The sequence below is a fragment of the Vanellus vanellus genome (assembly GCF_965231255.1).
Source record: "Vanellus vanellus genome assembly, chromosome: 4".
Lineage (NCBI taxonomy): Eukaryota > Metazoa > Chordata > Aves > Charadriiformes > Charadriidae > Vanellus > Vanellus vanellus.
In genome coordinates, this window is record NC_138909.1 from 32,613,643 (window position 1) to 32,629,834 (window position 16,192).

Below are 16,192 nucleotides of genomic sequence, written 5' to 3' on the forward strand. Positions count from 1 at the left end.
ATGTGAACATTTGCTAATCCTATCCAGTGAAATCTATTTCCCTCTCTCCTTAGCATGCAGGCTACAGCGGCTGAAGGTTATTCAGCCTTTTCATTAGGAAGAAAAGTAAGGATGATTTGTGAAAACCACATGGAAGTAATCATAAGGAACAGTACTGAAGGGTTTTAGAACAAAACCTTGTAAGCTACCTTGTAAGCATGCCTTCTCTTTCATGTGCTTGTTTCTTATACGGTGTTTCACAGCTTCAAAATGTAAATTTATATTTATGGACATAATCAGAAGTGCAATATAATATGCTTTCATAATACAGAAATAAAAATTTAAGGGGCAGCACACACATTTTCAGAATATATATCTCAAGCTCTCTAAATTCCCCAGTAGGTAGCATCACTCCCAGCAAATTCCAATTTCTCTGTTCAACCGTTACTCTTGATAATGTAATGAGTTACTTTCTCATCAGGACTAAGTTTTGCGTATCCATCCAGGCCCTCCTGGTGGCCCAGTATCCCACAAATAATCCCTTTCTTCATCCACCTGAACTTTGATAACTATAGCAGGAGATGGAAAATGAGGAAATCTGAGTGCTTATGATCCCTGATTCCACCAGGGAAAAACACCTGACCTTGGGAATTCATTTAAGTCTCCTTATGCTATGGATTCCCTAAGCATTAAATGGAACTGGCATTTACTTTCCACTGAGAGACGCTAATATTTAAATATTGCTTCAAAGATCTTCAGATAAAAAGAGCTATATATGTGCAAATTTTTATGCTCCTTTCTGCTTTCCTACACCTTCAAGATACAATAATACACTCAAATACTGAAATCGTGTTACGAAATAAAATTGTACTTGGAAATGTCAGGCCTGCACAGCCCAATGATCCAGAAGTTGCTAAAGGCAGTGTATCAGAAGGAGATGTAACCTAACCTCTCCAGGTACTGAGTACCGTGACGAAGATAATCGCTTACCAGAACCAGCTGTGACCATTTCCCCCAACAACTAAGAGCTATAACAAGTATATAAATGATGTCAGATACAGTCCCTAAGGGGCAGTTTGGATACATCCACCTTGCCTTGGAGAGTGGTGGCGGCGGGGATGAAGAATGCTCAGCTGTGTGGGCATGAACCATACCATGCCACTTGGCAGGTTCACTGTATTTAGTGATAAAGACATAGTCTATGAAACTCCCCTATGTCTTCAAATTTTTTGTACTTAAGCCTATCAGGGTAACGCTCTGAAGAGGATGACTTAACACCTTGACTAGCACCGGAGATCTCTAACAGCTGGAAACATTTCTTGGAAAGACTACAGGAAGAAATTTTACTCCATTGTTTTACATGGAGACCCCGAACGTTACAGAGCCAGAGATTTTTAGAAGACCCAGCCTGGTTATGGCTGGAATATTAAAGTACTGTGTCCAGTTTTGGGTCCTTCACTACAAGAAAGTCACTGAGGTGCTGGAGCGCATCCAGAGAAGGGCAAAAAGCTGGTGGGGGGTCTGGAGGACATGTCTTATGAGGAGCAGCTGAAGGAACTGAGGTTGTTTAGTCTGGAGAAAAGGAGGCTGAGGGGAGACCTTATGGAGGTTGTAGAGAGGTGGGGGTCAGTCTCTTCTCCCAAGTAACAAGCAATAGGACAAGAGGAAATGGCCTCAAGTTACGCCGGAGGAGGTTTAGATTGGATATAAGGAAAAATTTCTTCACTGAAAGGGTTATCAGACATTGGAACAGGCTGTCCAGGGAAGTGGTGGAAAAGCCATCCCTAGAGATATTTAAAAGACGGGTAGATGTGGTGCTGAAGGACATGGTTTAGCGGTGGTTTTGGCAGTGTTAGGTTGATGGACTCAGTGATCTTAAAGGTCGTGTCCAACCTAGATGATTCTATGATTCTATTCAGTGAATAATTGCATATAATGTTAATTGCAATATATAAACCAAATATATCTTTCCTTGAAATTAAAATTTTTCATTGATCCTGTGAACTTTTGTATTATGTTACTGCTATGTCAGCACAAAATTCAGGCAAATCTCTCCCAATATAGAAGAGATTCAAAGAATTCAAGCCTTCTCTGTTCATGCAGCATGTGTGAGCAGGCAGCGATTCCTCTGAATCTGCATATTATTACTTACTGACTACTTTTTACCCCTACCTTCAGTCTGTGCACAGGCTGAAGACAAAGGCGATAGTCTGAATGAAGCATGTTTATATGACATAACGGCTCACGTCCATTACCGCAACCACACAAAAGAAATTCCATCACAGCAACTGTGAAATTCTGTTACATGCGTCTAACACAAACAATTAGAAACCGGGTTGAGAGAAAAGGTTCATAATGAAAAGGATCATGAGATTAGCCCACATCTTCTCCTAAAAGCCAGACTGCAGATATTAAACTTTTTAAATGTTTGGGGTTTTGTTTTGTTTTGTTTTTTTTTTTTTTAATGTTTCACACACATCCTGATATAGGAATCAATACTAGAGTGAAGCACAAATACTGCAAAGGCATGATACATACAATTAATTTAGTATTTCTGATCCTAGTAGAAACACAGTACCAGAAGCATCTCGAGAGGTCTCATTTTTGTAGCCCAAGAGATCGACTGGTAGTGGGAGAAGCATCGAAGGTCTTGGGCATCACTAGGGGTCTTTTCACTGAAACATCAAATGTTCTTGTTCATCCCCATCAGTTTTCCCTTCAGTGTCCAAGTTTACCTTTTTCTCTTTAAGAAAAGGCTTCTGCAACAGGAAGGATTGAGTTATGCTGTCCCTCTATAACAAATGAATCAACTCTTTCCTCATTTTCCTGCTAATGAAGTACAGCCTATCTCATTAACATTTTCCAAAAGAAACAAGAACAATTCAAATACGAGCAACATGAACTATTTTTAATGCAGTTTCTAGAAAAGTGAATAAACCCGTGTCTTCGAGGAAAGTAATGCCCGTGTAAGAAATGAAGGGGATTGCAAGCACAAGATGTTTTCCCTTCACAGAAAATTAAATTAAAACAAAGGTCCAGAGCTGAGAGACACCTTCCTTTGGGACCCGCTTCTCCTTCTCCAAACCCTTACCTTTGTGAGAAAACGTCTCGGTAGGGGCTGCCGTGCTGCAGTGCGATCCCATATCCTCTGTCCGCAACAGTGTTCCCGACCGTGTAAAAAGAGCAGTCTGCATCGTTGATGGCCACGTACTCCAGTACTGCTGCGTCCCATACAAAGGCGTAGTTCCCGTGTTTCACCTGTAATAAACATAGCAAGCGCTCAGACAACGGACTGTCATGTCCAAAAGGGGTTCAGTGCACCCACCTAAACACGTGGCAGTTTCAGCACAGTCTGCTCTTTAAAGAAAGGGAAGTTTGGGTGTCCAAAGCGCACTGTGACAGGCGCCACGCGGTGCTTTGGCTGAGCACCTCAGCAGAAATGGAAGAAACGTGATCTGAAAACAACGTGCCATCAGTGGAACAGCACCATGCAGGAAAACTGCGCCTCCTTCAGGGAACAAAGGAAACACTGGGCTCGCTTCCTCCATCAATGCTAGATCCCACCCCAAATCCCCTCACTGTTTTTGCTTTGAGCCGTAAAAACAACCCTTTAGAAGGAAGGTAGGTATTCACACTGGGAGAAGCGTGGGAGGGTAGGCAGGACTATCCACACGGAGGACCACGGTTCAAGATGGTCAACATTTTAGTCATGCTTCAGGGTGCCATAGACATCGTGAACACCCATTTGTCTTTTGGGTTCCATGCATGATTGCAGGCAAGATCATGCCAACTAGTTTTTTGGGGATTACTTTTCTCAGCACGGAGGGTTTTCATGTATCTTCAAAGACTTTTGTACAGCAAGATCATGTAAGTCATTTTAACAGTTTGACTAAGATAAATCCAAACCAACTCATTATCTTGAAAAGCTTTTAAAGTAACATTTTCCCATCCGTTCACATTTGAAACAAATCCAGATTTTTCTTTTCATTTAAATATATGGGATGTATGCAAAATTTCAGCATTTATTCAAAAGCAAGCTTTTAAAAACAGAAATCCAGTCTAAACAAATCCTTCCTTATTTCAGTGAATTTCCAGTTCCCAGTCAAATCATGTTTTTCTGAAAAAAAAAAAAAAAAACAACAAAAAAAAACCAAACCAAAACCTCTAGTTGCTCTACCAGATCTTTTCCAGTTTTCTGTTTCGTTGGTCTTTATGTCAGACCTGAAGAATCACATTGCTTTTTTCCTGACCCTCTGCTTGGCTTCACTCGGCGCTTTCCCTATGCCGTATTAGCCAACTAAGCTGTAAAACTAGGCTGAACCCATTGACTTTGTACATCTAATGGGAATAAATATGCGACAGCTAAGTGAAAAGTAAACAAAACACAAAAAGGCCATCTGGGGCCAGGCAATCCAGAGAGAATTCAAAACCAAGTCAGCATATCAAAATAAGCAATGTCAGTACATCATTTAGATTAGGCTTTGACAATGTAGATTATGTTTTTAAAGACTGTTTACATATAAAAGCTGCTGAAGCAAGCCACACCGGCTGCTTGCTCACAAGATGCAGTGCACAAGGAACAATTGCATTTGGGACACATTCCTTTTCACGCATAATCAATCTGAATTAGACACTGCAGGCCTGGAAAGGGAATACTTCCTATTTCCATTCGCAGGCACAGTTACAGGGAGGATTTGTGCAGATTTTGGAGCAGAAAGGGAGCCATATTGTCTGTGGACTCTGAATGACAGGCAGGATAAAAAATAAAAAATCTTTTCAAATTACGAACGCACACAAATGCAGGACTGGATCAGGTTTAATCTTCAGGTTCTGAAAATGGTCAAGAATGGTTTGGTTCGGGTTTTTTTTTGCCTTCCAGTGGACGTTTAGGTCTATCTAAATGGCCAGGGAATAAGGGATGGAAGTGAACTCACTGTTAACAAACAATACAACCTGCATGCTTCTCTTATAGGCACTGCCATTCACAGAGCTCTTCCTAGCTTGGGTTTGCACCAGGACGCTTATTCTGATCTTCCTACAGGCACCACTTGGCTAAGAAATAGATAGAATGACTGAGAAAAAAAGCCCTTCCTGGGAGCATTTAAAAGGATAATGACTCAGCCTGAAAAAGAATCCTGATGTGCAAGCAGCAAGGGAGGGAAATAGGAGACAAAAGCAGAAGATCAGAAGGGGGGGGGAATGAATCCTGAAAAGGATCAGATGGACTTTCCAAACAAAGGAATTAAGGAAACGTGGGGTTCAAAAAGACGAGTAATTTTACATGCGGGGAGATAACCTTTGAGGTGATGGCAAGAGCAGAGGGTTATGTTTTGACACCCGCTTTTGTCCTAACCCACCCTTTTAACATCCTAGTGCATTGAATTCACCTAAGTGCTTGTAAAGAGACTTATCAGCTGCTCAGCTGGTCAGAAAAAATTCTCTTGATTTGGCTGCCTTGCTCTAAAACAACTCGCAGTGAGAATATATAAAAGTGGTAAAAGCACTTACTGTCAATAATATCTGTGATGAAGTGGTATATATAAGATCCTTACAGCAGACCTGATAATATCACAGTTCAGGTTCCCACAAAGATATTACTTTTCCTAGATAAGATCACAGTGAGCCTCAGTTAAAGCGCACGGGGCAGGAAAGAGATAGAAGAGCCAGAAGGGATCATCCCAGCCATCTACCTTCAACACATGATTGCTCCGTGCAATAAAATACATCCTTTTTAGCATTTTTGCCCTATCCATTTACAAATCTAGAGAATTCAAATCCATGGAGCAAACCTAAGTTGCAATTGTCATGCTTGCAATCACTCTCTCTATGGAACTACTCCTCAGTCTATCAGTCTAACAGTTTTCATTGCTATTCAACATATTTATTTTTACTTTTTTTTTTTTAATAACTTTTTAATGTCATTCCTAGTTATTTTTCCTTTTGCAGTTCTAAATACTCCTACTTTGGGGCTGGCACCTTTCAATTATTGATGAACCTTCCTGTTACTTAGCTGAGCTGGATACAGCTTGCTTTAATCTTTCCTCGTGAATCTATCAGTTCAGTCCTCCCATTAGCAGTGACACTACTTTTGAATTGTCTCCAATTCTTAATTTTTATATGTGAGAAAAACACCTGTCTCGCTAAGAGAGAATCAGTTATCTGGCAGCTCAGGAGGCACATGATTCCGTTTTTAGCATACCCTTCTTCTGAGATTCATAGTCTAAGCCGTCTGCCCGTGGATCTTTCACACAGCCGAAGACTGGTTTTAGCCTAAAGGTCTAAGAATAAAATTTTGCTGGAGTATAGAATATCTGGAACACCGCTGATATTTTACAGATTCACACCTACAAATAAGGAGTAGCTATATTATGAAAAAGGGGGATGATGCTCTATGTGAAAGGAGAAGGGAATTTCAGAGCAAAATGTCAATTAAAAACCTATATCCTTCTCTCTCTTCCTGCTACTATGAGAAGCCCATATTTTGTAGCTTTCCAACAGCTACGTTGAAGACTTCCACTTTGGGCCTCAAAATGAACAGCAAAAATTCCAGCTCTGCATTATGAGAAAAAGTTAAGGAGCTTACAGTTAGTCAATTATAGGGGCTAAATGAAAGCAGAATTTCCTTAGGGAAAAAAAAAAAAACCAAATGGTTCTTTGTAATATATATAGCTCTCTACTTGCAGAAGATCAGCATCCCGGATTCTACATTTCGACATCATTATATTGGCATTTTGTGTCGAGATAATAGCATCTCAGGATGGTGGCAAATCTGAATGCTGTTCACACACAACCGCGCAGCCCAGGATCGCCAGGGAAGTATTCGTAGGAGGGCAGTGTATTATCATTCAGCAGCAACCCCAGCTTTCCACTCCGCCAGGGCAGGGAAAACTGACGCTTCAGTCTCCTTCCCCGTGACATCCCGCCTGTCACTATGGCAGGGGCTAAAAAGATTTTTGGAGTATCTGATGACTATTGCAATAGGGAAAAAAAAAGAAAAAAAAATTACAGGCAAAATTGAATCTGTTAGTTGTTCATCAGGGTGTTTTGAACTCATGTGCTACACTAGTCATTAAGTGAAACTGGGAGGCACGGTACTAGGCAGAAATGCTTGACTTGACTTCATGGTTTTGTGAGCAATTCCAAAGGAGTTACTGTAAAAAGAGTTGTTACACAGAATAGGGGCCATCAGCACATAGATGGTAAAACTACTTCTATAAGGCTGTTATATTTCTATTTTCTATCACTGCACATTTATGGGGTTTTTATTGCTGAAGCCTTGCCCGTAGATATTAGCTAAAATTTATTTTTGATGATTCCACCAAAACTCAGTAGAGTTATACGAAGAAAGCATTTAAAGCCATTACATTGTTGCATATGCACATATTTTACGCCAAGAAGGATGTGGATAGTATTTCTCCTTACAGCTAACCCGTTCATGCAGAGTAGGCTCACTAATGTATTTGTGTACAACTCCAGCATTCTAAAACCACATTTCTAGGTCTACAAAGTTATAAATTTCAGAAGTAAACAACAACCAGCTACGGCAATTTTTCATACTTGAGTTCTTGGGCAATATCTTTTCTGTATTTTAAATTCCTCTTTAAAAGAAATACAAAGAATCCTCATGAAATAAAAAAATATACACAATAAGGCACAGGTTAAAAAGAATTGGTAGTTATTTTTCCTGCACACTTCTTTTAAATATTTCATCATACATAAAATGTGTTACCTATTATAAAAACATCACAACTCTTAAGGCCAGGGAAATCTTCAAATGATTAAAATGGTATTAATTTTCTGGAAGAAAATCCAAAAATTATGAGATGATGCTGATGAAGGACATTTTCTGAATACCCTGTTCCGCCACCCCGGTGACACAGTGGTGATGCTTTCTTTACTCGTTTCCATTACGAGTCAGGCACCATCCTTCCCCTTCGACTGCCGTACACCTTTCCCTGCCTACGAAGTTGTCAGTTGTATTCTAGCCAAGAACACATGAACAGAAACCGACTCTTCCACAGCACAGCAGCAGCAACTCCAGCTCTGACCTAAAAACAATCAAGGACACTGAGCAATCACTGGCTCCGTACAGTGCTCTGAGGGTCACGTTCCCCAATATGGACCATTCCACTGCACTGATTACACAGGGAAAAAAACACCATTGGATGCTGCTAGCCCTATGCCTACCAGGGTGGACCTGGGACTTCAGTATATATAAATATAGAAACCGAATTTTTGACATAATCTTTGCATATTCAGCAAGCACGCAGCAGCTACGGACTGCAGAGGGCTGTGCTCCATCCTACAATACAGCCTCGCCAAGGCTGCTACTATGTGAGGAATGAAGAAGAGGGAACAAAAATGAACGAACATTTGCAAATATACGAGTGAGACCTAATATACATGATATGGATATTGTGCTCCAAAACAGGAAAGGCAAAGACAAAATTTGTGGTGGAAGTTTAAAGTGAGATTTTCTTGTTGTCAGACATTGCCAAACAGCTTTGATGGTATTCACAACGGAAGTTTTTTCAGCAGAAGGGACTGGAGACACATTGATCTCCGCAATCCTCTCGAAAGAGGCCAATGAAAGTTGCTGTTTATCAGACTGAAGCAGAAGTCAGGTCTTCTGCCTTTAGAAAAATTCCCGTTTGCTAATTTGTTTTCCTCCAGGGACAAAAGTTTCAAGTCTTGCTTTTGTTCACAAAGGGCACAATTCTGCCTAACTCCTATTGGGATCCCAGCGAAATAAAATCTCGCATTTCAGCTTTGTTGAATAAAACTAAACCCGCTAATTTAGAGTTGTCTCAAAAGTAAATTTTCTGTAGTGCCGACGTACAACGTTGGAGCTTCTTGCCCCACGCTCCCTTGCAGGCCAGCGTGTGTGGCTCACCTGTGTAACTTAGGAGCGAAATGCAGTCATGCAACTGGGGAGGCAGAATATGAATCTGCCCGACAGCTCTCTGTGGTGCATGACAGGAGCTGGATTCCCATGGTGGTAGTATTAGAGCACAGAATGAAAATTCCTATATACATAAAACTCTATTCAGTCATCAAGGCAAGCAGCTAATTAAATAATAATAAAACAACAACAACCACCACCCGTTACGAGGTCATTTTGCAGGGTCTATAGGAGGCTATTTAAATTCACGGGGCACTATTTGACAAACACTGAAACTTATTCTTCGTAATTATTCAAACAGAAAAGTGCGGAACCATTTCTAAAAGTATTATTGAGCTAGTGCCCAGGAGCGAACAGCAGCAGGAACTGAAACACTGGGGAGCTCAGGGGAAGAGAGAAGGGGTTAGAAATCCCAGCCTCATCTCCTCTTCAAGTATGAAGTTTATCTTTCTTTACATTGTCATATCAGCTTTAATGGCACGTCTATTTGCTCCAGATAAAACTTCATCAGGAAAAGCATTAGTTCCTCATATGCAACCTGCCACCAACTTCTCGAGAAAAGCCTCGTGATCATCCGTTCGCTTGTTATGCTGGGCAGACCTTGAATAATTCATCTGGAATGAGAAGAATTACTCAGGTATGAGAGCTCTGTAATGAGAGGGCGCCTTTTTGTGTTAGAATTTTTCCAGTGTTCAGTGCATTCACATTTTGCCACTGTAATTAAACGCATCTTGTAAGTCACAGGAAAGAAAATAACAAGCAGAGCAAAACAGAGCAGAGGCCAAGCAAAGGACCAATTTCTGAGGGCAGTGGGAGAACGGAGCCAGCCGCTTCGCCAGGTAGTCACAGCAAAGCACTAAAAAGGCAGCAGATCACGCTGATCCCTGACATGCAGCTGAACCACAGGTTCGTTAAGGCTGACATTAATTTCAGATGCAAGAGGAAGAGGGGAAAAAAAACAACAGAAAAAAATAATTCAGCAAAGCAGACCTTTTAGAGAAGGAATCTTTTTTTTTTTTTTTTTCTAATGCCAGATTCTCATTTATTTTATGACAATTTAGTGCTGCAGATACTAATGGATACTATTTTCTGGGTATCACCAGTGAAGGTCATATACAGAAATGATATGAAAGCACTTGAGATTCCTCAAAAACTTAGATCTGTCATAGCCAAGTGGCAGTCTCAATAATAAGGCAAATTTAAACCAAATGTTGCTAAAGTGACTCCCCCCCTTCTCATATATTTCTATTTCTGTGGCAACTAATTCCCAATAAAAGAACATTTAAATGAGGTAGTATACACAGACCAATCCTCTTAATTTGGGTGATAAAGTAAAATTCTGTGGATTAAAGTATCACGAAGAAGATAAACCCAGGTGAATTTAGAGAAGCAGCATCCCTCTTTGAATTAAATCAATCCAGCATGATACTAACTGAAGGGTTCTTGTTCCCATTCTTTAGAATAGAAGCAGAGTCAATCTAACTGCAATTCTTGGGCAACATTCCTTATTCAAAGAAATACTCATTGAATACCAACTGCAAGGATGGAAAAATCATCGAAAGTAAAAAACGACTCATCAAAACCATTCATCATCTGAAAAAGAACTTTCACCACAAGAAAATTCTTTGCAAACCCACCAATATTACTGAAAAAATCTCCAGTAAAAGCTCATCTGAAACAATACAGTTTCATTTTAGAAACTTTTTGTAAAGAAACTGACTTAACTTTCAGGTTTTTATACTCCTTGCACAAGAGCTTGGACCACTTTCATAGTGTTAATAGGATTCAGGATCTCCCACTACTCACGCAAAAGACTTTAACAATCTTCTTTTGAACCATTTTATCCTCCTCTCTGACAAGCATCTCCTGCCCAGGTTTGGATGGAGCTATCTTGGCACTGCAAATCTAGACATGGTATCTTGAAGCTCCAAAACAAATGCTGCCTGGTCCCTCCTCCCCCCGAAATTACATTGCCCAACAATTTAGCATGTTTCCCTTCATTTTGATATCCTGCAGGAGACAAGAAGCACTAACTGCTGGCAACCTGCACTGCATGTCATGAGCTTGTGCTGGGGCAGGAAGGAACAGCTTTGCACCGTAAAGCTCAGTGCTTCCACATCAGTTTGCTTTCCTATAGACTTTGGTGGTCTTGAAAGCTACTTCATCCTCCGGAAAACCTGCATGAAGCCATCAATCTTCTTCTCTAGCAGCGACTCTTCCCCTTAAGCGCAGTGGTTCATGTGGCTGTGGAGAGAAGCAGACTGAGCTTTGTCCCAACCCCGTAAGATTTCTATACCTTTCAGCGATAACTGGCACCTCCTTTCCATGAGAATTCAGTAAGGGCTACCACGGGGGGTCTCTAACTTAGTATTTCTTTTAGGCTTTGAGTTCAGGCTACTGCACAGACTGGTGTCACAGAGGGTTTCCAGCAAAAAGCACTCCAGAAAAGCTCTGCAGAGAAATTTCTGCCCTATGGTATTTCCAGCAACAGCAACTGTTTTAAGCCCGATCAGGTCTCCTGCAGGCCGGTCAGTCTCTTCTCACCACGCAGCCCAGGTGGAGGATGCTGCACAAATAAACCTTCCTGTATCCCCAGGTCACTGCTTTGCTAATAGCTGTTATTCCTCTAACGTGTGGATTCCTAATGCCGCCACATCGCCCCTTGTCATCGGCTTGTCAGGTCTATGGAGACCCTGCTGCTGAACGCACTCTAATTCTCACAAGAAGGTAGTTTGAACCCACAGGAAAGGAAAACATTACAGATCAGGGTTAAGGAGGTCTTCTCTTTCTTCTGCCATTTAGGACCCATGGAAAACATTGGGAGCTGCGGGAGGAGGAAGACCGGTGCAGCGGCATTTTTTACTCAGTTCAGGCTGCCTGGCTTGCTATCACCATGTAGACGACTGAGAAAATGACACAACCTAACAGGTTGTCACATATTGTCCCCATAGCAGTCTTAAAAGCTATCTCCTCCCTGCTGCTGCCCGCCCTGCAGCAAACTGCCACGGTAAAAAATACAGACAGCACATCTCCCGAGATCCAAAACACTCAGCGCTTTGCGGACACCAGCTGGGAAGTCGCATCCCTCGTATAAAACAGTTAATACAAAGAATACAGTTACAGTCATTTAAAATGCACAACTAAGCCTCTGCCAGGTAGAGCAAGTCCAGGAAAAGGAGCAGGCACCCGGGTTCTTTATGTACAAAGGTAAATAAAGATGTAAACGGTCTCCAGAAGGAGTTTCAAGTTCAGGTAGCACCCAAACCGCATCTGAGCACTTTTCACACCCAGCTAAGGATTTTGTATGTTGATTTCAACTCTAATTTCAGGTGATAGTTGGGCTTTCGCATCCTTACGGAGCGAAATACTTGCAGCCTTTGCCTTAAAGTGTACACAAATTAGTTATCTCTGGCTGCAACCTGTGCAGGCATTTCCACTCATCCAAGGCCATAGCATTCATTTTGCACACCTTTGTAAATAATGAATGACGTGCAAGGCACAGAGTCCCATTATATATTTGTTTCTAATTCATCCTGACCTGCTCACACACTGACTCAGATGCCAGAACTGAGTTTACAGTTGACAGAACTAGGAAACAGCAGTCAAGCATCAACCAGAAAAATATTAAACTGTTGTAAAACAATCACTCGATTCCTTATCATGCTGGAGGAGTCATTCAGGATTGATATTTTTTATGAAAGATTTCTAATCCCTTCTTTCTTCTGAAACAGAAATCAACAGAAATTCCTGGGCAGTACACTCGACACAAACTCTGAGAGATAATGTTGAACGCAGAGCTTTTGCCTCATGAAAGTGATAAATTGAGCTGGACGGACACTAGTTATCTTGCTGCACAAGGAGTTTCAAGATTCTGAATTAAGGAAAAGTATCATGAATTTGGGGACCAAAACCAGTAAGAAAATCCAAACTGGAGAATATTTATGGGGTTGGGGTTGTTCAGCCTGGAGAAGAGAAGGCTCTGGGGAGACCTTATAGCAGCCTTCCAGTATCTGAAGGGTGCCTGCAAGAAAGCTGGGGAGGGACTTTTTACAAGGACATGTAGTGATAGAACAAGGGGGAATGGCTTCAAACTGGAAGAGGGGAGATTTAGATTAGGTATTAGGAGGAAATTTTTCACTGTGAGGGTGGTGAGGCACTGGAGCAGGTTGCCCAGAGAAGTTGTGGATGCTCCATCCCTGGAAGTGTTCAGGGCCAGGCTGGATGGGGCTTTGAGCAACCTGGTCTAGTGGGAGGTGTCCCTGCCTATGGCAGGGGGGTTGGAACTCGATGATCTTCAAGGTCGCTTCCAACCTAATTCATTCTATGATTCTATGATATTTTATTCCAAAAAGTTGACTTCAACCTGGATTGTTTTCCCTGGAATGGTTTAAGATTTCAAAATTAAAAAAACATTCTGATCAATAGTTAATAGTTCAATAAGGAAATATCCTATAATGACATGTTGGCACTTTTAGTGCTTTTAAACAATGTTTTATAAAAATACATCCTTCCTTACACAGTTTGAGTTTCAATTACTGTAATATTCCAGTGATAAATCCCTAATGAGAACTCACTCTGGTCTACTTGATCTATGTTTGTAGGCATCTTAAAAAAAATCTAAACATATATAAATAGAATCATTAATACAGTAAGCAATTTTATTTCCTGTTTCACTCTATATTTCCCATAAGTCTGGGAAATCATGGAAACTTATGTCTCCTTACATTTTGTCCAAGCCTCTCAGATTCAAACTTGGACAAAATAGGCTGTGAAATCTCATCATATCATAAACAAGAAGAATAGTTCTTTGGTAAATATACAATGCAATTAGTCACCCAGTCTTATTTATTTTCTTATTTTGAGTTTAACGTGTATACCTTGTGTCACTGGTATTCTTTTGAAAAACATAATACAATTGTGTTAAATTCAAGTATTTGTTCTAGTCCTACCACATTAATAAAAATGCCAAGGTGTCTTTGAGATGAGTAACGAGAAAAGTGGAGTTACAATATTTATGGAATGGAGAAAATGATGGTACAGGGGTTTTTCAATTTTAATCGTGACAATACAATGTATTCAGCTGATTTGCCTTCTTAAAATGAAGCAGCATTTCACCTAGAATTAGGAACATCAGTTGAGATTTTCTTAGTTATGCAATGCACTTGCAAATCAGCTATTTGAGCATGCAGCGTGAACAGCTAAGTGTCCAGCTAATCATGTACACCACTAAATATTTTACTCGAATGAATGAAATAATTTCATTAGTTAGCACCAAACAACAGGAAAGGAGAATGAAAAACAAAAGCAGTAGCATCACAAAATCATCTACTTGACATTCCAGCCCCTTCAACCACTGTGTGGCAGGTATCACCTAGCATCTCTGTGGGAACGGCTTGAAAAATGCCACTACTTTGTTAGGAAATGTAATTCAGTGTCGCCTTATTTAATTTTACTGAAAAAAAAAATCGGACTGTGACTATAAGAAGAATGAATATCTAAACTGATGGTTAATTGTTAGGTACATTTATATCACAACCTAACTTAAAAATAACTTCTCTTACAGAAATACGCCATGAGAGGGCATAGTATATTGGCCACATATATACAAAATGCTGTGAAGAACTGCAGTTTTTCTCTGGCTTCAGAAGAGAAGCCACAGTATTTCACTGCATCTGGGAATATGTGAACTGCCAGCACAGCGGTGAGGGTGGAGAAGAGGTCTTAACTCACTGCCAAAGTAAAAAAATAAAAATTTACTTGCCCAGATCTATCGTATTGGCATGCTCCCCGTTCCTTCGGTATGGATTTTTAAATGGAAACCAATGAACACTAATTCCATCTTCACTTCTTTAGGGAGCTATTAAAGGATGCTACTGAGCTTCTCGCAAATTGGCAATATATGCCTGACCAAGTTTTCAGGAAAAGCAGCTGTGTGCCTGCATCAGTAAGCACCACCCACACAGAGAGCTATACAGCTGTGCAGCGCTCTGTGTATAGATCTCCTTTCTTTGTTGAGTTATATTAAAACGTCATACGCAATGCAACTGCGTACACCTGGGTTCTTCTTCTGAAAATATGATCCCTTCAGACACAAATGGAAGGCATAATTCCTGCTGATGGACATCTACATCAAGTCCAATGCAGTATCTTTGTTGCTATATCGTTCATGTTACATTTTAGAAAAAGTTTAATTGACAAGATGTGTAGAAGAAAGCAGAGGAAATAATGCCAGGAAAATATATCCTCCTTCAAGACATATCTATGAAGAGCATATTCCATAGAATCATAGAATTGTTTAGGTTGGAAGAGACCTTTAAGATCATCCAGTCCAACTGCTAACCCACCACTGCCAAGTTACCACTAAACCACGTTCCTAAGCGTTACATCTACATGTCTCTTAAATACCCCTAGGGTTAATGACTCAACCACTTCCCTTGGTAGTCTGTTCCAATGCTTGACAACCCTTTCAGTGAAGAAATTATTCCTTATATCCGATCTAAACCTGCCCTTGTATAACTTGAGGCCATTTCCTCTTGTCCTATTGCTTGTGACTAGGGAGAAGAGACCAACCCCCACCATGCTACAACCTCCTCTCAGGTAGTTGTAGGGAGTGATAAGGTCTCCTCTCAGCCTCCTTTTCTCCAGGCTAAACAACCCCAGTTCCCTCAGCTTCTTCTCAACAGGCTTGTGCTCTAAACCCCTCACCAGCTTCGTTGCCCTTCTCTGGACATGCCCCAGCACCTCAATGCCCCTCCTGTACTGAGGGGCCCAAACCTGAACACAGTATTCAAGGTGGGGCCTCACCAGTGCTGAGTACAGACGGACAATCACTTCCCTAGTCCTGTTGGACACACTATTTCTGATACAGGCCATTTTGTGGTAGCTGAAGAAGATAAAACCACAATACTATTTTCTCTTGTCTCTTTTGACTTCTTTTTAGCTGTGTTTATTCTTTTTGTCATATTTCAAATTATTTAGAGCCCAATAATGCAAGTTCAATGAGACTCTAAGGCCCAGTACAGGCATCTACATTTGGCAGCTACTGAATAAGTAATAGTCAGTTCAATGCACTTGCTCTGTCCCTCCATGGAGCACACACTCAGAGCAGAACTGAGGCCCAGCAATGTTCGAGCTGAATGAACCAAGAGATAAAACACAGACCTGTAAGGGCATTAAATACGGCATAAGCACAATAAAACCAGAAAAATCTACAGATTGAGTGTAATATGATAAAGATTAAATCAAAACTGCAGTCACGTGAGGCACATAAAAGTCATCACAGGGTGTTAGAAACACCTCATAGCTTAAAAA

General features: G+C 40.8%; 1 protein-coding gene across 2 annotated transcripts in view; it reads right to left on the bottom strand.

The window, feature by feature from the left end:
• GRID2 (glutamate ionotropic receptor delta type subunit 2) overlaps positions 1–16,192 on the bottom strand; it is a gene marked incomplete at both ends in the record, with an annotated part of 746,220 nt that overhangs the window by 69,107 nt on the left and 660,921 nt on the right. For both annotated transcript variants that reach the window (XM_082482247.1, XM_082482246.1), the window contains one exon: positions 3,071–3,237. In XM_082482247.1, the coding sequence (XP_082338373.1) occupies positions 3,071–3,237 (167 nt within the window). The remainder of the gene's footprint in view (positions 1–3,070; positions 3,238–16,192) is intronic.